Below are 24,458 nucleotides of genomic sequence, written 5' to 3'. Positions count from 1 at the left end.
AGAGGAGAGAGTACTCCCCAGGAAACTAACTTCCACCTGTAACATTTTTTCATAGGAAAATAGGCTTAATTCCCCAAGACAAACCATATGTCAATAAAACTTGCTGTTCATAAGTTAAAAAATACCTATGCAGACACCAACAATCAGTCAAGAGTAGAAGTCTCAGTTATTAGGACCTAAAACTTTGGTGCAAATTTCCAACTGAAATTATTCTAATCCTGAAGATCTTCTCATGAGAAAGAAAATATCTCCTTTAACATTTATTTTGAGGAAGAAGAATCAATATTCTGGATATGGGAATTTGGCAAAATTAAATTCAGTGTCAATTACTGAATTTCTCAAATGGAAGAATTCGTTAGCAGAAGAACTCCATATGCGGGGCGGGCCCCGTGGCCGAGTGGTTAAGTTCGCGCGCTCCGCTGCAGGCGGCCCAGTGTTTCGTTAGTTCAAATCATGGGCGCGGACATGGCACTGCTCATCAGACCACGCTGAGGCGGCGTCCCACATGCCACAACTAGAAGAACCCACAACGAGGAATACACAACTATGTACCAGGGGGCTTTGGGGAGAAAAAGGAAAAAATAAAATCTTTAAAAAAAAAAAAAAAAACTCCATATGCTAAGTGTGGAACGACGTAGACATCACTGCAGACCTATTTCTACTGAAAATGACATTTACATGTGTTAATTTTAATCGAACAGCGTTAGAAATAAAGGATAGTCAATCATAATAATAAGCAATTGATTTCTACTTCATTAAAACATACACTTACAGATTCTTTGTTGCATTAACACAAGTTTGGTTTGAGCAATCCCAATCTACTTAGGAGAGCCTTGCAATGTAATTTGGATACAGTTCCAAAAAGATGCGAACTAACCTAAAGATTTGACATCATGAATAACACTGAGTCGATACCTCATGTCAGCCCTGCTTGTACACTGCAGCTTCATGCTTTGAGGTCAGTGTCTGTAATATACTATTTATGCGTTAAATGAATTTCACGCCTTGTCCCTTCAATCAGAGGGTTCACAGTTTAGTTTTTACAACAAATGCCCAAAACACCAATTATAGTTCAAATTCCACCTTTTTTAAAGAGTTTTTCTAAATTAGCCCTTTCCTGAAAGATGCTGCAGCCTCAATTTCATGCTGCTCATGATGGTTCAGCTACTTTGGCCCTTGGGGCAGGTTCTGGCTTTCGCTAGTCCAGCCTCCCCGATTCCCTGCAGGGTGGGGAGGGCAGGCACATCAGCCCTGATCTCAGACCTCACCGGGCCCTTTGGGGAACGTGCAACCCTCACTCACCGGGTGCCGGAGTCTGCACAGCCAGTTCTTCCAGAGCAGGGCTCCAAATTGGCGCCCAGCCCGCCCCATGCCCACTGCTTCTGCTGTGGTCAGGAAGCCAGTTTGAAGCACCGGGTTTATATCCACTGGTCTGGGCCAAGGCAGGGTGCGTATTAGTCAATTCCAACAAAAGTGAGTGATGCAAGGCAGATTAGTGATGACTGAACAAGGCAGGCATCAAATGTCCCTCTTGTTCTGCATCTGTTGAGAAATCTTACCTTTTCACTAGCTGTCCAGTGTTCCAGAGGGTTGGGTTACAGAAGGCAGCCCCCAGGCCCTTTCTGGGGCACGCACACTTCCAAGAACACACACCACCTTTGCGTGTAGTCACGCTTAGCCCTGATCCCCCTTTTCCCTTGATGTTACTTGGATAGAATTATTCCTCCCCTCTCCTGAAACCTCAGCCATCAGGCGAATTTACCAAAGCATTTTCCATCTCAGAGATTCTGTGTTAGAGAATCGGAAGGAAAAGAGATGGAAGCAGTGTTGGTCTCTGGAGGGGATGGAGGGAGGGTGGTTCAAGTTCAAGGTCACTGTGCTGCCTCACTCCTGTAAAATCCTTTCACCCATTTCCCCTAAAGGATCAGGATCATGCTTCAGAGAGCAGGGAGAGAGCAGCAGGCAGAGCAGGGAGGCTGGTCAGCCTTTCCCCTGGTTCTGTGAGTAAATATGGGATGACAAGGTAAGACAAGAACGGTCGTGCACGTTCTGCTTCGGCTGCCCAGGGTTCGCCGGTTCGGATCCCGGGTGTGGACACGGCACCACTCAGCAAGCCATGCTGTGGTAGGCGTCCCACATATAAAGTAGAGGAAGAAGGACACGGATGTTAGCTCAGGGCCAGTCTTCCTCTGCAAAAAGAGGAGGATTAGCAGCAGATGTTAGCTCAGGGCTAATCTTCCTCAAAAAAAAAAAAGAATGGTCAGCCACCCACCCATCTGAAATAGCTCGCTGCTGCTTGGAGAGAAAGGCCATAGGCAAAACGCAGTGATCAGCCAGGGTGAGGGCTCCCCGTCCCCTTCTTGGAGGGCGGCAGGAGTCAGCAAGCCTGTGGGGACTCTGGGCCCTGGTGGATTCTTTTTAACCGGCATGATGGACTCAGCTGGGCAGCAGTTGCTGCATTGTGCTGGAGGCCTAGGCTCCTGGGTTCCTGTTGCTCCCAGTTGTGATCGGAGGGACGTTAGGCGACCCGCCTCTGTGGTTTCCCGTTTCATAAAGCAGGTTTCAGAAGTTCTGAAGGCCCTGTCAACGGTTTTTGCAACAGGAAACAGGGACACAGGCTTCGGGAGAGGAATTGACTCAATTATCCTGTAAATCTATTATTGTTTAAGAGAACATCATTTTTAAGATGTGTTCTATTATTTATCCCATAGAGTGAAGGCCTTTTCCTGGCTGCTGGGGCCCAGCACACACTTGGGTTTGCCTGATGCCCAGGCCACATCTTTCCCTTGACCTCCACCTCTTCAAAGCCCTGACTATCTTCTCCGAGCTGCCACCCTGGTCCCCTTTGCAGATAACGCTCACAACACTTTACGTCACAAGGGATTGTCATTGTTTTTCAAAACTCCAGTATAAGGAAAAGCCCCCAACTATGGAGTCTTTCTCATTTTGTTTTCACAGCAGCCAGGTTTTTGAATACATGTACATGACGCCATCCACTGCTTCCAGGGGAAAATGTCCTGAGAGGAGCATTCGCATGACAACTGTCCCAGTGAGGATAAGGTCGCGAACCATAGCAGTTTTCCAAGAGTCAAAAAGCGAATTTTAGTTAAACACAGAATTGCCATATGACTCTGCAATTCCTCTCCTAGGTATCTGCCCCAAAAGAATTTAAAACAGGGACTCAAACAAGTGCACATACACCTATGTTCACAGCAGTGCTACCAGCAATCACAAAAGGTGGAAACACCCAAGTGTCCACCAACAGATGAAGGGATAAACGAAATGCTGTAAATACACACGATGGAATAGTATTCAGAACTAAAAAGGAAGGAAATTCTGATACATGCTATAACATGGATGAATCCAGAAGACACTATACTAAGCGAAAAGCCAGACACAAAAGGTCACGTAGTGTGTGATGCCGTTCATATGAAATGTCCAGAATATGTAAATCCCTGGAGAAGGAAGCAGACTGGAGGTTGCCAGGGGCTGGAGAAGTGGAAGGAGGGAAAACTGTTTAATGGGCATAAGATTTCCCTCTGGAGTAAAGGAAATGTTTTTGGAACTAGTAGAGGTGGTGGTTGGACAATATTGTGAATATACTAAATGTTCACTTTAAAATGGTTCATTTTCTGTTATGTGACTTTCACCTCAGTAAATTATTTTTCAAGTGAATTTCACCACTCATCCCTTCTTAGCTATTTAGCCAAGCTCACGGTAGCCTAAGCATATGGTGCCCCTGGATGTATCTGCATTTTGGAAACGGGCAATTCTGACCACATTTGTTCCTCACGTTGTCTTAGCTAAAAATTACATTAGCTATAAATTTCCACGTCGTCATTCTCATGGGAATTAGTCTAAAGTTCTAAAGAAGAGCCAGGATAAATGTGTCCCCCCCAAGTGGCCCTCATGCTGATCTCACATGCTTATCACTGATAACTGGAAACAGTCCATTCCCAAGTACCATGCCATGTCCTTCCTGCCCCCGGCAATGATGAGGGCATCCCTCCCATGTGCATGCACACACATACATCCTTGCACACAGAGAGGGGATGGCCTGGCAGTCAGCATTTTAGTGGAGGTCATCGAGAGGACATGACTGCCAGTTGACACAAGTGCTGGACCTGGGCAATCAGAGGCTCCTCACTTCTCCCCTGTCCTTGGAATGCGTGTTCTGCCCACTGTTTCCACACTGGGAGCTGCTTCAAGGATGCAGCCTTGAGATAGTAATGCATTGTTCAGACCATCTGGATGGTCTTGTGGCCATCTTGTCTGCCTTGTGGCCGCCCAAGACAAGCTTCATATGTGAGTCCTCCTGCTTATGAAACCTGCCACCTACCAACCTGGAGTGTCTGCCTCTTCCTTCAGTCTCTCCCTGCCCTCTGTGTATGGGGGTCAGTTTCAGATTTCCCCCTGGGAACTCCTGAGGTTTCAAACCAACACAGCTCCGGCTCTAACACACCTCTCTCCTTTCCTTTCCCTTAGGATCCCAAAGAACCCTGAAGAAGGCATAGTTGTAAATAAAAGTAATATAATAATAATAAAATAGGATTGGTTGGGGGACAGGAGTGATGAAGAGTAAGTTTTAATGTGGCAAGCAAAAGAATGAAGGATCCGAGCCCACAGAACAGAGACAGCCACTATCCAGTGTGGTACCCCCTTCCACCATGCAGTGTGGCTGCTGAGAGGTGGGTGTCCGCAGGACTTCCTAGCCCCACCACACACCTCTTGCCACAGAAGGGGAGAGGAATGGCATTTGTCATTTCCAAGTTCAGGTTCTCTAAGTCAGATGTGCATCCTCCTCCCTCTCCAGCAGAGGCCCAGTGGAGAGTGGGATGGAAATATAGAAAGGTCCTGGACCAGGTATCCCCGTACATGGCGAAGTTCCCTGAGCAAGGAGCGTAGAGTGGAATGCTCAGTGAGGGAGAGACAAACATCCCTGCACTGAGCCACTAAATTGTGGACATTCATTACAGTGGCCGGGGTGCGCAAAGTTCTCTATGGAGGCTCGCTCCGCTCCCTTCCCTTTCCCCTCCCCTCTCCCATAATGGGCTCCAGCTCCCGTTAATGATCCCGGGCTCTCCAGCAATTCTGCATCCTGCTTGAGCTCCTCCAGCTCGAGGGAGATGCAGTGGCTTCCCGCTGCCACTAATTTTGGAGTTGCCTAACCATCACCTATTCGGCCTCTCAGCTCTTCCATCACCTACACAACTAGTGCCCACATGCAATTTCTTCTCTTTTTAATGTTCAATATGATTTGCAATTTTTTGCTGTCGCTGATGGACACAGAGTCAGCCAAATGGTCCGTAAAAGCCAACTCCCAAGGGAATGGCTTCCCCAGGGTTTGAGGCCAGGCAGTCATTGTCACAGGGGGAAAGCCTCTGCCTTCTCTCTCTCTTCCCTACACCATCCTCTCTCTCTTTCTCTCCGTTTCACTCAGAAGCCTCCCCTGGCAGCAGTGCCTGAGAAAGAACAGAAGTTGGGTTGTGGGGAATCCTGGAGCCCCTGCTTTCTCTCCCTCTCTTCCTCTGTAAAGAAACATCCCAGCCACCCACATCCCTTTAACACATCTCAGAGGCAGTGAGACCAGCAAGGAGCAGTTAAGAAGGACCTCCAACAGGGGCATGGGATGTGGGACAATGTAAAACAAAAGAAGGAATGGTGACATCATTAACAGAAAGAAAGTAAGGGGACAAGCCACCACTAGCGAAGGGGCACAGGTGTCAGGGTAGGGATGCCAGGCAGTGGTGGGTTTCCAAGAAAAATCAGATCTGACACTGGAAGGCAGGAATTCCAGGTCCATGCTGTGGTTAATTAGCTGTGTGACGTTGGCCAACCCTGGCCTCATAGTTCTAACCAGCACAACTGTGAAGTGAACACCAGGAATGAAACAAGAGAGAGAACCTAACAGCCCTGCCATAAAGGGATGCTCAAACGTGGCTGCAATGAAAATGAAATTAACAAGCTGGGGCTCCCCCCATACTGCCTCCTCCCAGATTCTCCCGCACCAAGATCAACTTGCCTCTTGCCAGCCTCCCTGATGCCAGCCCGCTGCCTGGACGACCGCCCGTTCCACATCTCTCTCTTCAGTGTTGACGCATACAAAGGGAAGCACGAAAGTTCAAATGTCACCATGGCAATTAGAGGAAAAACCATGAGAGCAAGTTCATCAGTCCTTCTTTTATTATCTGCACAAAAGTGAAATTTTGCTGGCTCAACAGTGATTAGTAAATGGGAAATATACTGTGAAACCTATTATCACAAGGAGAGTCCAGGAAGAAAAGGATGTTATGTACTGAATTGGGTTTGTCCTAAAATTCCTACGTTCAAGCCTTAACCCCCAATGTGACTGCATTTGGAGATAGGGCTTTTGGGGAAGTAATAAAGGTTAAATGAGGTCATAACGGTGGAGCCCTAATCCACTAGGACAGACGTCCTTTTAAGAAGAGGTGGAGACATGAGAGCTCGCACTCTCTTCATGTTCTCTCAGGAAAGATCACGTGAGGACACAGTGAGAAGGCGGCCATCTACAAGCCACGAAGACATGCCTCCCCAGAAACTAGCTCTGCTGATACTTTGATCTTGGACTTCCAGCCTCCGGAACTGTGGGAAAATAAATGTCTACTGTTTAAGCCATCCAGCCTGCAATATTTTGTTATGGAGCCCTAGGAAACTAATACAGAGGGTTTACAAAGGAGGCTCGGGAAGCTGAATTTGCATTTGTGTACCTGCAGGTACTGCTGGCTGGGGAATTTAAGGCTAATGCTTACACCTGACCCAGGTGGAGGAATTTCTTTGACCCTGGAAGACACTGCAGAAACCATGGAGTCAGCAGACAGATTTTTATATACAAGGATCCTGAGAATGCAGCTTCCTGGAGATGCTCTCTAACACTGAAGTTTCCCCAGAGAACTGGTCCTCCCTATTGACCACAGGCTCAGGAATGATCTGTGCAGGGCAGATATGTGTCTGATGCATCAATCATTGCAACCAGACTTCCATATCTACTGGTCCTTTGTCATAAGACATCTCATATCGATTTATAAAAACAATGTTTGGCTTACAATTGATTACAGGACTTGCCCTCAGCATCTGCTCTTTCACCCTCATGCCAACCCCCATCAGTTCACCCTGGTGCTACTCAACTTGATCTTGTGAATTGATCTTTGATTCCTCAGAGAGGTGGATAGGAGGACAGGCACACCCCGGGGAGGGAAGGAGGACTGAACCAGAACAGAAAGGCATGAGGAACAAGGAGCTCAGAGGGCTGAAAACCAACCTCATCTCTTTCCCAGCTACACTTCAGTCCAGCACTGCTTGAATGGACCAAGCTTCAAACATCACTTGCTTCCACCAGAGCTGACTCGTTCCCAAAGAGCCACCACACCATCAGAGGAACAGGCTGAGAGTGGGAAGGTAGGTGACCATCACACACACACTTGGACAGTCACTTTGGAAGGTTATGGTGATGTAATTTGAAAGTTGTAGTGTAAATTATTCAGGATTTTCAGGTAAAATTGCCTCTCTGTTAAAAAGCTTTATTAAAATTAGGGTCAATAAGTAATTCGAAGTTTCATAGTTTAAAGAACTTACATAACCCAATTGTTTCTTACTTAACTGCAATTTATAAATCTTGAAAAATAATATCCTCGTGGCTAATTTAAATAATTTACTTCTCTCTGATACTGAAATTCTATCTTGCTAATTTCAATGATTTCTCATGAATCTGAATTAGTTTTACTTCTTGCTCTAATAGAAAACCATAATTCCAACTAGTATCTAAAAGATATTTATTCAAAGACAATAAATTATAGGAACACATGATTTTCATCTTCTAATGTTATCTGGTGCCCACTGAGCTGAGAAAATTAAAAAGAAATCCCCCCAAATCTACTAACAAAGTTGAGAGGAGAGTTCCCAAAACCTACGACCCAGACTTAAGGGCTGTGAGTAGGATTCTTATTTTAATTCCCTCTAGACAATCTGAGGCCTAAATCTTCCTTCTTGTTTGAGCTGAATTGTTTTTCTCCAAGTGAAAACACGGAGTCTCCGTTTACTCGAAGACCAGAGAGTCAGGTTCTAATCCGGAAGCAGAGGACAGCAGAATCAAATGCAAAATCTAAATTCAAGTTAGCAATAGGGCTCGAGGATTACCATTCTCTCAGAGTCCGGGTGAAGGGCTGATAACTCCAAAACCAACATTCTAAAATGCTGAACCCTCAGGAAGGAAGCATTCGTATCTGAAGAGAGGGTCTATACCAACAATCCCATTTGTACGAAGTCTAGTGATTTTCAAACTATGTTTGAATGCATCCCCTCTGATCCTCACAAACCAACCAAGGAAGCAGGTTTTATTCATTTTATGGATGCGAACACTGAGGCTCAGAACTTCACTGAGGAAACAGAGGCAGTCAGAAGAAAGCTTTCACAGTCCCCCAGCAAATGGACTAGGCTGCCTTGTCTGTATTCAGACACTCTGCCTGTCCTGACGTGGGGATTGGCCCTTCTGCTCCCACACGAGGGCAGCCGTCTGCGAGTACACTGGCTGCCTCTCAGGCCTTCTGCAGGATCATCAGTTTCCCACTGGCTCATGGATCCTTCCCATTAGCACACATGTGCTAGCATAGCTGCCACTCAGTAAACACAGTTCCTCCAGCCACACACCAGACCTTCGTTTATTGTTATCAAAACTCTTGCAAAGAGCTTCTGATACTCTCTCCCCAACTTTCCTTCCCATCCGTCTTAGATCCGTTGCAATCAGTCTTTTGCCCTCACACTCCATCGACGTTTCCTCTGTGATGTCCATGCTCCCTGCTTCCAAATCTAACGACCAGACCGAGCAAGCACTCCTCCTGCTTGGCCCTGGCAGGGGCATCTGACGCCATATGCACTCCTTCCTCACTACTCTCTCTTGCTTCTCCTCCCACCTCACTGGCACATCCTTCTCAGTCTCCACTGCCCATCCCTCCTCACCCTTCCATCCTCTGAACATCAGAGCGCCCCAGGGCTCACTCTTCATCCTCTTACTTCCCTGTGTACCAGCTCCCTAGGTGATCTCAGCAGGGCTCATGGCTTTAAAAACCGCTTGTGCACTGATAGCTCCCAAATTCATCCATCGGTCTGATCTCTCCCCTCCCTGACATTCAAGATGATGGACTTCCCTGAGCAGTCCACAGCATCACCACGCCTCTCTGCTGGACTCTGCTGCAATTGCCTGCACTCCAGTTTGGTCTCCCATCCCCATGCACCAGGACCTCTGTGGCTATGTCCTCTCATCCTGTCCATGACCTCTGTCTCCCTTAGCTTCCAGCCCCTCTCAGGGGCACAGAGAACATGTAGCTGTTCTTTCACATCTGTCTGGGACCCTGCGTAACTTGCTGGGCTAACTCCATCCCTCTCTGCCTCAGTACCCCACACCATCTCCATTCTGCCACTCTGATGCCACGAGGGCTTGCGTTCTCTGGAAGGTTCCACCTTCCATGGCTTCAGGCAACAATGGGGCGTCAGCCTCCTATACACCCAGACTCCAACTGTTATTTGGGGGTGTTTTGTCCCTGCCCCACCTTGTAGATAATGTGGCAGGAGAAAGAGGTGGGGCACAGGGCCCCCTCTTAAAGAATCTTCCCATTCAGTTTTCCCCAATAATCCCATGCACTTACCTCAGACAACTTTATCTAGACTCCTAGAAGAGGAAACAAACAAAACTAATTGATGGCTATTCCCCCAAGTTATCCTACCTTGCATCTGGACCATGAACTTTTTTCTTAAAAGCTAAGTTTCAGGGATCTGATTCTAGTTAGGATGGATTAAGCGCATTCCACCCTATCTCTCCCATTGATTGCAACTAAACTCTCTGGACAGAAGATAGAAAGCAACTGTTGGGGAACTCTGAAAAGTAAATGAGAGCAGAGAAATTGGATAGAGAAATGAAACTCAAACAATGATCCATTTGGCGATGAGTTTCTTTTTGTTTTTTAAGGGGTTTTGGTTCCTTCCATATTGCCTGATTTAGAGTTTAGGGCAGCCCAAATCCTGGAAGTGTGAACAAACACAGATGGGGAAAGAACCTCTTACTGTAGCCAGAGGACCTCCAAGAGACCCCGTGGTGTGGAGCCCCTTCAAGTCCCCTGCCCCTCGCTCTGGTGTGTGCCATAACAAATCCAGGCCCCGGCAGTGCCCAGTGGTGGCAGCAGCCCCACAGCTGGGCTCTCTGTTGTGGGGAGTGGGCAGCAGCACAGGGAGGCTGCAGTCCAGCTTTCTAGCCAGGGCACCAAGGAAGGGTGGCTGTGGGAACTACTATGTGTGGGAACATCACAGAGCAGAGGAGGCCAGAGAGGGGGATCCTTTAGGTCTGTGTTGGAAGTCCTGGGAGCCTCCTGAGCTATACATGCATGAAACACACAAGAATCAACATAGCAAACGCCTTGAGAACTGAACTACAAAGTAACCAGTACTCAGGCCCCAGACTGATCCCTGAGTGGAATACGTATGAAACAGACCAGAATAGCACTGCAAACCCTTTGAAAATTAAGTTAACATTGGATGCAGAGCCCACAGAAGGTGGCTCAGGACTTGCAGAATGAACCCAACTGGGTTGTTCAGACTGCCTGCTGAAACAAAACTAAGCAAAACAAATCAACATTCCCCAGAAGATTGTAATAGAACCTAAAGTCTTGTAACATAGCATTCAAAATGTCCAGGATAGAATCCACAATTACTCAACATATACAGGAACCAGAAAAGCCTTTAAAAAAAAAAAAAGTACTCACAAGGGAAAAGGCAATCAACAGATGGCAACCTCGAGATGACCCAGATGTTGGAATCATTAAATAAACACTTTAAAGTAATTATTATAACCATGCTCCTTAAGGACAGGCAAAGACTCTTGAAACAATTGAAAAGATGGATATTCTCAGCAAGGAATTAGTAGCTATAAAAAAGAACCAAATAAGAAATTTTAGAACTTAAATATAAAATAAATAAAAAATTCATTGGAGAGGCTCAATAGCAGAATGGATACAAAAGATGAAAGAGCAAGTAAGCTTGGAGATAAGTCAATAAAAGTTATCCAACCTGAACTACAGAAGGAAAAAGGTTGAAAAAAATCATCAGAGCCTCAAGGACTGTGGACCAATATCAGAGGTTGCAACATTCATATCATTGATGTAACAGAAAGAAAGGGAAAAGAAATTGATATAGAAAAAAAAATTTGAAGGATAGAAAGATGCAACATAAAAGAATCCATAAAAGGAAAAAATGTATAATTAGGCTTTATCAAAATTAAAAGCTTTCCCTCTGTGAAAGACACTGTTTGAGAGAATGAAAAGACAAGTCACAGAATGGGAAAAAATATTTGCAAACCACGTAACTGACAAAGAACTCGTATTTAGAATATATAAAGAATTGTCAAGACTCAACAATAGAAAAGATCCAGTTAGGAAATGGGCAAAAGATAGGAAGACACATTTCACTAAATAGGACATAAAGATATCAAATAAGACCATGAAAAAATGTCTACCATCACTAACCAGCAAGGCAATGCAAATTAAGACCAAGATGAGATATCATTACACATCCCTTAGAACAGCAAAAATAAAAATTCGAGAAAATACCAAATGCTGGTAAGGACGTGGAGAAATTGGACTTTCATATATTGCTGATAGGATAGCAAAATGGGCCGCCAAAACAGTTTGGTAGTTTCTTAAAAAATTAGACATACACTTACCATATAACCCAGCAAACATACTCCTGAGCATTTGTCCTGGAGAAACGAAAACTTAAGTTCACACAAAATCCTGTACATGAATGTTCATAGCAGCTTTATTCATAATAGTTCAAAACTGGTAACAACCAAAATGTCTTTTAATAGGTGAATGTTAAACACTCTGTTGTACATCCAGACCACAGAATGCTACTCAGCAAAAAGAAAGAACAGACTATTGATATAGGTAACAATCAGGATGAATTACAAGGATGTTATCCTGAGTGAAAAATGACAAAGTCCTAAAGATGGAGAACATAGTAGTGTTAGGGGACCGGGTTGGCTATAACTACACAAGGGTAACCCAAGGGAAAACTGTCTAGGGACGGAACAGTCCTGTATATCAACTGCAGTTACATGAATCCACACGTGTGATAAAATAGCACAGAACCATACACACGCGTTGTGCCAATGCTAGTTTTCTGATTTGGGTATTATACTACAGTTACGTAAGACATAACCATTGGAGGAACATGGGTGAGGGTTGCACGGGATCTCTCTGTACCATCTTTGCAACTTCCCATGCATCTACACTTCCTTCAAAATAAACTGTTTTAAAAAGTGATGGAACTGTACATCAAAAAAAGTTCATTGCCTTGTACGTAAAAAAAAAAACCAACAACAAATGACCAGCTGGCAGAGCTCCCGTCTTATTCTGTTCCAGTGGCCAATCTTGTCACATGGGGCACAAAGAGAAGAACCCAATTCCCAGCTTCAGAAGCAGAACTCAGTTGACCTGTCTATGCAGTCTCATCCGTTTCCCCCAGGGTTGGTACAGGGTCTCATGTGACGCAGTGCTCACCAATAAGATGTTTAGAGAGAGCTGTTCTACTGCAGCTTCACTGAAGGTTTTCCTGGCTTGAGAAGAGGACACCAGACAAGACGGCCTTGATTTTGGATGTGACACCTGTAAACACCATAGTCATCTTACCACTGACATGAAGATAAAGCCCACCAGTGAAGGAGGGCAGGGAGGAGAGAACCACAGAGAAGTGGAATGGAGCCCATGCCCAATAAGCGACCCTGATCCCAGACCCACTGTCCACCTGAAGCACTTGTAATGTGAGATAATAAATAACAGAGGATGGGATAGTTACCTGGAGATGACAGCATCCAAAGTGAGGTGGTGAGACTTTCTTCATTAACAGAGAACTAACTGGATTCTCCTCGGTTGCGGATGTTTTTCTCAGACATGAGTGTGTATCAGAATCACCTGGAGAGGCTGTTATGTCATAGATTGTAGGTCCCAGCCAAAGATTTTCTCATTCAGTCGGTCTGGGGCCCGAGGATTTGCATTTTTAACAAGCTTTCAAGTGACGTTCATGTTGCTAGTTCAGGACTATTGATGGAGAACCACCATTTTGGGCTAATTGCTTTGCTTTTTTCCTGCTTCCTAGATGGATTTGAGCTCACCTGCAGGGCAGCCATGCTTCTCAAAGGCTACACACTGAGTCCTATGTGATTCAAGGTAATTCATTCCCAATGGCAAAAAACACCCTGGAACCATTTCGTTCCCCCACTGAATGCCTCCCCCTCAGTACAAAGTCCTCAGTGCCAGATGATAAGCAATTCTCAGATGAACAAAACGATCACTAAGCGAGCCATCCAGATCATGGTTATTTAGGGATTAGCAATAATAGAACTCTTTTTTGTGATAATGAAATGGAAGTGTCCTGCAGCTAAATCCCGGGAATTACTTGCTCCTACTCATTTGGCAAACTATTCCTGAGAGAGTCTCGCATGGCAAGCACCCTGCTAAACACTGATTATAATGGGGAGCAGGCTCCCCCTCCAGGGGAGACTTCAATAATTACGGTATAACGTGGCAACCTCAGAGGAACGGGCTGCGTGCCAGCAGACCACAGAGAAGGGAAAGGTTGGTGCTGCCTCCACAGGAGTCAGTGGGAGCTCTGACTGGGCTTCCATTTGTCTAGCACTTAACTGTCTACAAAGCCCTTTTATTCCATAATCTCCCGTGGCTCGGAGAGAGCAGAGACGTTTTTCTCATTTCATAAAACCTCAGGTAAATGGAAGCTCTGGGACCTGAGCTCACTCACTAGGAAGGAACAGATGATAATGCCAACTCTGACCTCTGACACTACCCACACTCACCCCCAGCCCCTCTAAATGACTTCTCTATCAGCCCCCTGGTCTTCTGACACCCTGGTCTGCTAACGATTGCTAAGGATCCGAGGATCGATGATTTTAGCAAACAGCTGGGTAAGAGGCAGGGACTGGCTCATTAGTCATAGACGATCTGCTCCAGGGAAACTGTGCAGTGAATAAACTGTGCTGCCATCTCCCGGGGAACAGCAGACCAAACACCAGACTTGAGTCTCCAGGCGGCTTTCTGACCTTACGACATGGAAAGCTGATAACCATCTTTTGAAATAACAGAATTGGTTTCTCTTTTGGTTCAAACAAGCTTTTCCTTCATTTCCTCATTTGTCTAAAGAGAAATTCAGACCTCGTTAAGGTGGCCTCTTCTGTTGTCAGGCTGCATCAATGCAGATTGCACACAGTTTGTTTAGTGACAAATTTCCTCCTTTCCCTCCACTTCTTGGAACCAGGTTGTTCTTTTTTTATATTCTATTCCATATTCTGGCTCTATAGTAGATTTTAACTCCAGTCTCTTAATTAGGTGCAAAGTGAATTCTTTTCACTTTTTTATTATATTAGAAAATGAGAAAAATCCTTCCAGTTTTGCAAAATCTTTCTAGACTGAATGCTATTGGCAATGTCAGCAATTTTTAAATAGTACAATTCATTTTAGATGCATTTTACGGACAAAACTTATCCATTCTTAAATTTTTTTTAAAGATATGGCTTCAAATGTCGCAAAGATACTTTATGGTCCAATACAACAAAAACAAGGGTGGGAAGGAGGGAAACAAAACCACGGTATGAAAGCTCCCAGCGTCCCTGGAGCTACTCTCACCAGGAGGGGAAAGTACAGGACTGAGGAGGCCAGAATTTATCCAACTCACTCTCCGAGGACTTGTAAAAATAGCCTGTAGCATTTCTTCAGTGCTTTACAGTTTTCAAAACTGAGAGCCGTGATTGTCACATCAGGGTACACGTGTCTCCGGGGTACATGAAGATTCCCCTTTCACTCTCAACCAAAGAAAAAGCGTACACCCAGCCGTCCCAATGTTACAATGGTGCATTGTCCTTTGGTGGAAGAACTTCTGGGGCCAAATCTAGGGACGAAGAGAGAATGTGTCACAGCTCCTCAGACAGCATCCAGAGACTGCAAAGTCAAGAGAGTTTGGAGAAGAAATAGTGAAGCCTTGAATACTTCGCTTCATCCAGGTGACAAAGGCTGGAAGCCTGAGCGCCTCATTCACCTCTCCCTGTCTGTCTATACACACATTCATGTGAGGACAAGGATTCAGAACAGGGAAGATTACATGCCAATGAATATTAACACATTCATCTGAATAGAATTTGAAACAGGTTTCTATTCAAATAGAAATATGAATAGATTTGAAAAGAATCAATTTATTTTTCTGATAGAAAGTCTATTATGACTGATTTGACAATCAGGATGAGTTTTGTCATTTAGAGCATATGACACATATCTGAAAATTGAATGAATTTTCAGCTCTTGATGGAATAGTTTTAAAGCAAAAGTATAATAAATAGCCCAGAAGTCACATCCTTTGCCTCTACTAAACTTATTATAAAAGTTAGATGTCAGCTTAAAATTTTACCAGGGTTATACAGATTTTCCAAATTATTTTCAGGATTACATGATCAAAAAACTTAAAGACCGCTACTTTAAGGATACTTAAGCTTAGCAACATTATAGAACTGTGTGGCGTTGTGGTATAATAAGAAAATATATCTGGTTTTTGTCCTGGTTTCTGGCACAGAACTTCAAAACCCCTTGGACTTTTCTGAGAGATATGACTGTCTATTGTCATTCATAGCTGTGACAAACTGAATGTTTGTGTCTCTCCAAAATTCATTTGTTGAAGTCCTAACCCTGACTGTGGTGGTGTTAGGAGGTGGGGCCGTTGGGAGGTTATTAGAGTTAGATGAAGTCATGAGAGTAGAGTCCCCATAATGGGATGAGTGTCCTTATAAGAAACAGAGAGACCAGAGCTCCCCTCTGCCCCTCCCCTGCCCATCCATGTGAAGACACAGTGAGAAGGCAGCAGTCTGCAAGCTAAGAGGAGGATCCTCCTCAGGGAACCAAACCAGCAGGCACCTTGATCTTGGACTTCCAACCTCCAGAACTGAAGGAATAAATTCTTATTGTTTAAGCCCCCCGGTCTGATATTTCACTATGGCATCCCAAGCTGACTCATACAACAATGAACCCCTTTACCATATTTGAGTTTATGCTGGTGAGGTGACTCACGGCGGATGACCTAGATAGCATCTGGATGGGGCTGGTCCCAGGGGAACCAGCCTCACAATCAGAGGGTTGGACCATCAGCCCTCCCACCCTGACCTCCAGGAAGGTCAGGGGAGCTGGAGATTGACTTCAATCATGTGGCCAATGATTTACTCAATCACGTCTAGATACTGAAAATTTGATTTAAAACACCCAAAAGCTGGACACCAGCTTTGAGGGAGCTTCCTGGTTGATGAACATATGGATGTAGCAGGAAGGAGGCTCACACTGACTCAAAGGGAACAGAAGCTCCTGCACTGGGGACTCTCCTGGTCATGTCCTTCTGGCTGTTCACTTGTAACCTTTATGATAAAGTCATAATCATAAGTATAGCATTCTCGCGAGTTTTGTGAGTCTAAATTATCAAACCTGAGAGGGCTGTGGGAAGCCCCAAATTTGAAGCGTGGGCAGCCTGGGGAGCCCATTTGCAGCTGGCATCGGAAGTAAGGGTAGTGTTGTCAAGACAAGACCTTGTCCTTTACCTTGCGGGATCTGACATAACTCCGGGTAGTTAGTGTCAGAACTGAACTGAATTGTAGGACACCCCGTTGGTATTGGAGAGTTGTCAGAAAGTAGGTGCTGACCATGTGCCAAGCACTGCTAGCAGCACATTTTATTTACAGGTGTCCAATTTATTAACCAAAATTCTGAAATTCAAATATCATGGAAAATCAATTTTTTAACAATAAATTTGTAGCAACCCCTTTGCCAGCCAGTAACACCGACCAAAAATAACATGAGGCCGGACAGTCTCTATCTGTTCCCTTCACATGAGTGTTGTGTGGTTTGCTGCCCATATTTGGTTATGAAGTGCTGCCCCAGACCTCGCTGTACATACTGTGTATGCACCATCTTACCTTTCTAAAATTTGAAAATTTCTGAACTCCAAAGCATGTTGCTAAAATATAACTTTCAATCAAAAAGGTAAAACCATGCCTCTCCTGCATATATAGAACAAGCACGTGTGTCAATGATGGTACTCAATTCGTTAATGAAGGAGAGAACCAATAAAGTACCGTGATTACTTTAAAGAGCTTTCGGAAGGCCAGGATTGCTGGGTTAGACGTAAAACTGGTTAATGTCCCATGGGGCCATCAACTGTAACCTTCGGTGTGAGTGCTCCCACTAGACAGAAACATTTTGCAACTCTACCAGAAAAAACTCCTCAAGTGAACATGTAAATTCACTTTGACAAAAACTCGAAACTCATTACTCCACAGTTTACATTTTACTACTTTTATGCTCTTGAAGTTATTTACAGCTACTGAATCTGTATGATGTAAATACGCCGCTGTGCCATCTCATCCCAAATCCACCCATATGCTTAGGGACATAATGTTGGTACCTTGTAATGCAATAAGGTGGGAGTAGTTACACCATGGAAATTGACAAACACTATAATTGAGACTTGATTTATTGTATTGTTGATTATCTAGCCTTAAGAAAATGATAGGGAAAATGTTAATAATACAGATTAAACTTAAAAGTATGTCATGTCTATAGCTGTTATATCATGAATAGCATAAAAAACTTGAGAAAATATTCTTCCAGTATTTGAAGACTGTTATCTGATTTAGCAATGAAATAGCTCATGTTATTGATATTGAGCGGACTTGCAATATATGTGATGCTGAAGACAAAAGAGGTTTCAGTTTAATCAATATAATTCAGGATTAGACATCATTTACCACTAGATCTCATATCAGATTTAACAATACTAATCTTATTAAGAAAAAGTTAGCAGATTGGGATGCAACTCCATTTGTCAAGTTAGGGTGCACTGCAACCATAGGATGGCCAAGATTTCAGCAAAAATCTGTGAAAACGTTCTGTGAGAATCAATTGGCTAAATGAAATTGACAATAAAGACTATTGCATATTTTATTATTATTCATACATTGTATATTCCACATTCTTTATATCAGTATAATATATGATAAACACATATAAACACACACATATATATGTAAATGATTTCTGGAGAAAAAAATGTCAAATACAAAAAATTTAGTAGCTCACTCAAAGTCAAACAAAGCTTATTGGGGGAAAGATGACATTATCATTAAAAACATGGTTTTGAGCATTTGCAGGCACATTTACACACATTTTGGTTCTCAGGTAGCAGCAGCAGTAGAAGCAGCTTCCCACTTTTTTTAGTTTTTATGTTTTTTGAGGAAGGTTAGCCCTGAGCTAACTCCTGCCAATCCTCCACGTTTTGCTGAGGAAGACTGGCCCTGAGCTAACATCTGTGCCCATCTTCCTCTACTTTATAGGTGGCATGCCTACTACAGCATGACGTGCCAAGCGGTGCCATGTCTGCACCTGGGATCCGAACCCGCGAACCCCGGGCTGCGGAAGCAGAATGTGCGCACTTAACCACTGAGCCACCGGGCCAGCCCCAGCTTCCCACTTTATAGGTGATGTGCCTGTCTTTCTTGAACCCAAGTCTTCTCCCTTTGTGAAGAAAGCAGACTATCTCCCGGAGTCCTGCGCAAGTCACCAAACTTCTGTGAGCACCGTGTCCACGTGGGAAATCCACGGCGCTCCCGTATAGAGACACGTGTCAGTGCCTCCCTGCCCATCACGTGGCCTTCATTTGGCCTCTGTCCTCCCCGTTACAGCATGAGGAGGGTCTACAGCAGTGGACAGAGGGTCCCAGGGCTCCTTGTCCCTCCCCCTCCACCCGACTTGGGATCCGCCTGATGCAAAATCAGACTTGCAGCCCAGATCCCCTCCCTGCTTCCCACAAATTCTTTCCCTCCCAAGATTTTCATTTGGTTCAGTAACTAAATTTAAGATTATGGAGGGTCAGCAAGAGAGGTGAAACAGAGAGTGAATGACCCATGGGATCTCACCATCCCGCTCCCACCTCTCTCTCTCCCTCCTCCCTCCATCATCCTCCTTCTCTCTGGACCAACCCACAAAGTCCCTGGCAAGTGAAGAAGAACAGGGCCACTCACGCTTAGAGCCCCTGGAGGTCTCACCCTTTGCCCCAAGCAGAAATAATAATAACGCAGTCGCATTTCCAAAAAGAGACTCAGAATAAAAGATAAAATGTGCCCGTCTGACTATTGTGGGGACCTAGAATTGACCACCCCAAGATATGTCTCTTTGGCATCAGGATTATTTGAGGCTGATTGCTTTTGATAAACTGGGACAGGAAAGGAGGCTCTGAGGAATGGAACTTACCCTTTGTTAGGACACATTTACATTTGTAAGGTAAATCTCTATCTGTAAAGGTGCCTCCCTCTCTGTACCACGAAGAAGAAAGGAGATGACCTTCTCTCTAGAAACTCTTAATCAATACCAAAGGCAAGGACTTAAATCTGCATTTTATTGTGCTTGTCTGGTAACCTCCTGTAACTGACTTCCCTCCCCCTCCCAACACTGGCAATTCTTTAAGGATTAAGCATCTTTCCTTAGGCTAGGAACTGATTGCTGCACTCACCTGTGACCACCCGGCTCAAGACAATAAACTTGCCTCTGGCTACGCCCACCGAGATAGCAGACCACTACGTGCTGTGTCCATCAAGCACTGTGCCGACAGGGCAATCTTGTGACTATTGTGGGAGGGACATTTCAATCACACGTGAAACACCCTGTTTGGGGGTATATAACCACTATGTACACCCCACTTCTTCGGTGCCCTGTCTTCCTTCGGGAAGAAAGGCCCCGGGCCATGGTTCCTCATAAAGCTTTGTTTAATTTTCTCTTGCTATTCTGTCTCATGTGAATTTAATTCGTTCTCCTGCCAGACGAACCCCCATTTGGGAAGAGGAAATGTCTTCCTCCCCTACACTATCCATGTGAAGAAGAAGCACAAGGCCCAGCAGAAATCAGGCTCTGTGTGTGCGATTTCCCACTTTGTTCTACCAGACAGGTAAAATCTGTCTGTAAATCTGTTAAGGACCTCTAAGAGCTGTTGTTTGGCACAATAATTTATATGTGGCTTTATAAACGGCTACAGAGTTTTGCTGTCTCAAACCTGACTTAGCAAAACATCAATAGTGACAAATAAAAATGGCAAGCAATAGGATATATTGGAGTATATGAGGAAGCCATTTGGTATAAACCTAATTCGGCCTGACTTCTTTTTTTCCCTCCAAAAGGGCCTGACTGGCTATTGAGCACGCATTGCATATCTGCTTAGACATTTCCTATGGCCAGAACAAAGGCCCTTGAGATAAAGATGCAACTTCGCCCCAACATTAGCATTTTTCCTTAGGCTAGGAACTGATTGCTGCACTCACCTCCCAGCTCACCTGTGACCACCCAGCTGGAGACAACAGACTGCCACCCTGCTGTGTTCACAGAGACAGATGACCTACCTGCTATTTCCATCAATCGCAGTGCCGACAGAGTAGTCTCTCGACTATTGTAAAAGGGACATTCCAATCATATGTGAAACATCCTCTTTGAGGGTATATAACGACCCTGTATACCCCACCACCTCTTTGGAGTGCTCTGTTCCTTTGTGGAAAGACTCTCCCGGGTTATAATCCTCAGATTTAAGCTCAGAATAAACTCACCCAAATTTTCATTTATAGATTGGATATGGATTATTTTCGTCGACAATAGGAACATACGCAGTTATTTTGTTTTCTATAAACTGTCATCGTTACAAGTAAATTAAATTCTCTGGTCTATAAGGGCCTCATAATTTCATCTACTATGAGGAAGTGTTTCATCATATATTTCTTTAAAAATCTTATGCTAGTAAAGCAAAAGAAAAATTAGGTATTATATGCTATACTGCATGTTCTCATTTGCGTTTAAAAGAATTCTTTGCACTTATAGGCAAGACTCTGCAGGTAATATTCCCAGACGGGTCCTCAGAAAACCTCATGTCCTACCTCTGGAGAGAGGACTAGAGGACCACAGAACTGGGGTGAAGAGAGAGAGAACTTTTTGTCATATACCCTATGTGAGGGGATTTTTTTCCCACTGTAACATGCATTGTAATTTAATTTTATGCATTAAAAGTTAAGCTCATATTTTATAAATAATGAGATGTAGAAGAAGAAGAAATAACTTTCCCTCTGCCTTTTTAAGTTCCTGGCTGGGCCTCCTGTAGGGAAAGACAGATTAACAAGAGAAAACCAAACAGTTTATTAACACATATACCTCATGTATACATGGGAGAGACCCGGGGAAAATCAAGGAACTCCCAGAGGTGATTTAGAGTTCGGGCTTGAATACCATCTTCAGCTACAGACAAAAGAGAGAAGGGTGTGGGGCAGGCCAGTTATGGGGGTGACCAGGCAAAGCCGGTAAACAGGGATAAGGTTGTTACGCAGACTTAAATGCCTTCTCCATTGATAAGAATCTCTTATGATTTAGTCTTCCTTCTCTTCCTGATACAGAGGGAGACACCCTTACAAATGGAGAGTTCCTTTATCAACGTGAATTTGCCTTACAAAAGAGGAATTTCCTCTCTGTTTTCAGAGCTTCTCTTGTGCCTGCTGCTTCTCAAAATAATTAGCTCAAAATAATCCTTATGCCAAAGAGGTGTAACCACTGGACTAGTTTAAATTGACCCCATCTTATCAACAGAAAGTTAAAGTGGCCTTGCAGGGGCAGCAAGCCAAAACTGCAAATCGTGTAGCTGGAGCACACGCGGAGAAGAAAATTTTGACCTGAAATAACACCCAGAACCAAAGATCCTTCCCCCACCACAGAACCAAAGAACTGGATGCGACCGGAACTCGAAAGCCAGACTATCCTCAGAAGTGAGGGGTCCATTGTCTGGGAAGATCTGGTGTTAAAGCCCTGTCTGCACCTTGCCATAAACATCTAAAGCCCTCCAGTCGAAACCCACTCTGCCAAGTACCAGCTGGTTCCCTCCAACCTCTAAAATTTCACCCCAAACCCTGGATCAGGGAGATGGATTTGAGAACCTTGCCTCCTGTCTCCTTGCCAGTTGACCTGGCAATAAAGTCTTTTCCTTTCTCAAAAGTCAGGGCCGTTGTTTTGGCTTCTTATGCACATCAGGCAACAGGCCTTCTTGCTGGCAACAAAGGCACATTTTGGGGTGGCATTTTGTGCCACCCTTCAAAGTGTAAACAAAACTAGGCCCATAAGAGTCTGTCCTCTCTAGGAATACTCACAAACTCACAAAGTCCAATCAGAATCACAAATATGCTTACATATCATCAGGTCCAATTCTGCACCTCATGGAGGAATCCATTCTACAGAATCATTGTCACGTAATCATCCAACACTTGCTAAACACTCCACAGATGGGCAGCTTACCAATTCATGACAGGGGCTTTCCATTGTTTAATGCACTGTTGATCATAAATTTAATCCCCTTGTCAAGCCATAGCCTCTGGGAGAGTGTGTAAGTACAATCCATTGCCAGGAAGAGAGGCATTTACAGTACACTGTGCAAATACAGAGAGCAGAGATGATGCCTGGGTTTTTCCCATCAGATTACTTATCAGTCAGATTGCTTATCAATCACGGAGGAGCATTTAGGGTTTCCCCTCTATTCCTGGGGTTCAGGGAACCACTCCTAGTTCCTTTGACAGAATCTCTGGAAAAGATGTTACATATTTCATTCAGATTCTTCAAAGAGAAATAAGTCTTCAAGACAAACATCTTTTTTTTTTGCTAAAAGTATTGAGCTCTGGATGGAGAACTTTGATGTATTATTAAGCTAATGAGCTCTTTCTTCCTTTGCTTTGTTTGCCAAAGATCCCTGACAAAGGGAAGGAGAAAGGAATGGATAAGAGGAAAAGAACACTCCTTTCTGTTATGCAAAATTCTACCCGGAGCCAAAAGCTGCTGGATGCCATCCTCTTCTTCCTTTAGAACCTGAAAAAATATCATAATATGCTCCCTCCTCTCTTTTACTTGAAATCCCTTCAGATTGAAGACAGTTGGCATCCCGCGGTGTTGTATCTGCCTCTTCCAACTTTCCTCCTCTACTCTAATGCCTTATCTCTCACCACTGCAATCTGCGTCCACTTAAAATGTGAAGTTTCTACCTACACTAGAGTTCTGGGGATGTGAGCTAAAGCTACATTTCTTTTAAGAGTTTTTGCATTGAGCTAGTCTCAGACTGAAATATCCAGATTTTTTTCTCACGCAAATGCCCTGATAACCTTCCTCCAAGTCCACACCAAGCTTTTTGGATACAACTGTTAATTAGGTCATCCACAGAAGGTCCCAAGTTCAATTTCAATTTCACAGATGAAAAGTTCTAACCAGTTCTGGGGTAGACTGGTTTAAGTTTGTAAATTTCCCAAACAGTAGTGGTGTTGGAAGTTCCTTAGAAACCAATGACCAGCAGAGTCTCTTGGAAGAGACTCTTGCTTCCTCATGGTCCAGTCAAGCTTGACCTATGAAGATCTCTGCTTAGGGATGCGGGGGAAAAATCCAGGAGAGCAATACAGTCACCACATAGGTGTTTTTCAAAAGGAATAATTCTTCCAGATCTCCAGAAGCAATTATTATAATAGAGGGTTTAAGAGCCTATGCTTTGACTTTAATTTCCATTAAATTAAGATCACAAGCCTTAGCAAAGGTTCTACATTTAGATCATTGTAAAATCTGAAACCTGAGGAAGCTTTGCCTTCCCTTTATCAATTTGCTCAGCTCTGGTTCCTACAGGGGAGGCCCTGGGCCAGCATGGAGGCCCCCATCAGCCACCCCTCAGACCTGGTTTGTCAGCAGCCCTTGGTTCCCACAACTTGGTCTCTGTCAAGTCCTCCCCACCTGTCTCTTCTGAAGCTGCGTTGTTCTCTCCGTACCCTTAGCTGCATCTACCCCAGCTCTCTCCCATCCTGGGGTCTGCGTGGGTTCCCGCTTCCTGGGTGACCTCTCATTATGTAAAGTGTTCCAGGCAGGAGTCAGGAGGCTGACTGTGGGTCTTGGCCAGGCTAGACCCCAGAACTTCCAGAAGAAAGTGTCAAGTCCCCAGTGCTTCCTGAGGGACAGATGGGTGACAGCCTGGTGACTTAAACCTTGAAGCAAGCAAACTGCAGCCTGCAAATGCAAGGTTTCCACTTGACTCATGCTGCGTCAACTTCCCCTGAGCAAATTCAGTCTTTCTTGATGTAAGGCTCTTCTACTTGGGCCATTAGAAAAGGTCAGTGAAAAACTTGTCATGAGGTAACAGCTTATTAGTCAACAAATAACACCCAGTAGGTAAACTTGTTGGAAAATGATGCCACTAACACTATAAGTGATTACCATCAGCAAAGACTCTGTCTTTTGCCAAACTCTAGACAGGCTCCTCTGAGCCCCATCCTTGGGCATGTCCTTAAGAGCCCAGTTTTAGCAAGAATCCTA

General features: G+C 44.4%; 1 protein-coding gene across 1 annotated transcript in view; it reads right to left on the bottom strand.

Moving 5' to 3' along the window:
- ABCA13 (ATP binding cassette subfamily A member 13) overlaps positions 1-1,423 on the bottom strand; it is a 408,916-nt gene extending 407,493 nt beyond the window's left edge. Inside the window, exon 1 of the mRNA XM_001496546.5 lies at positions 1,303-1,423. Within this exon, the coding sequence (XP_001496596.3) occupies positions 1,303-1,371 (69 nt within the window). The 5' untranslated portion in view covers positions 1,372-1,423. The remainder of the gene's footprint in view (positions 1-1,302) is intronic.
- Between the last annotated feature and the right edge of the window lie 23,035 nt (positions 1,424-24,458).

The sequence above is a fragment of the Equus caballus genome, chromosome 4 (genome assembly GCF_041296265.1).
Source record: "Equus caballus isolate H_3958 breed thoroughbred chromosome 4, TB-T2T, whole genome shotgun sequence".
NCBI lineage: Eukaryota > Metazoa > Chordata > Mammalia > Perissodactyla > Equidae > Equus > Equus caballus.
Note: the sequence above shows the minus strand (reverse complement) of the source record. Positions and strands in the feature narration are given on the sequence as shown.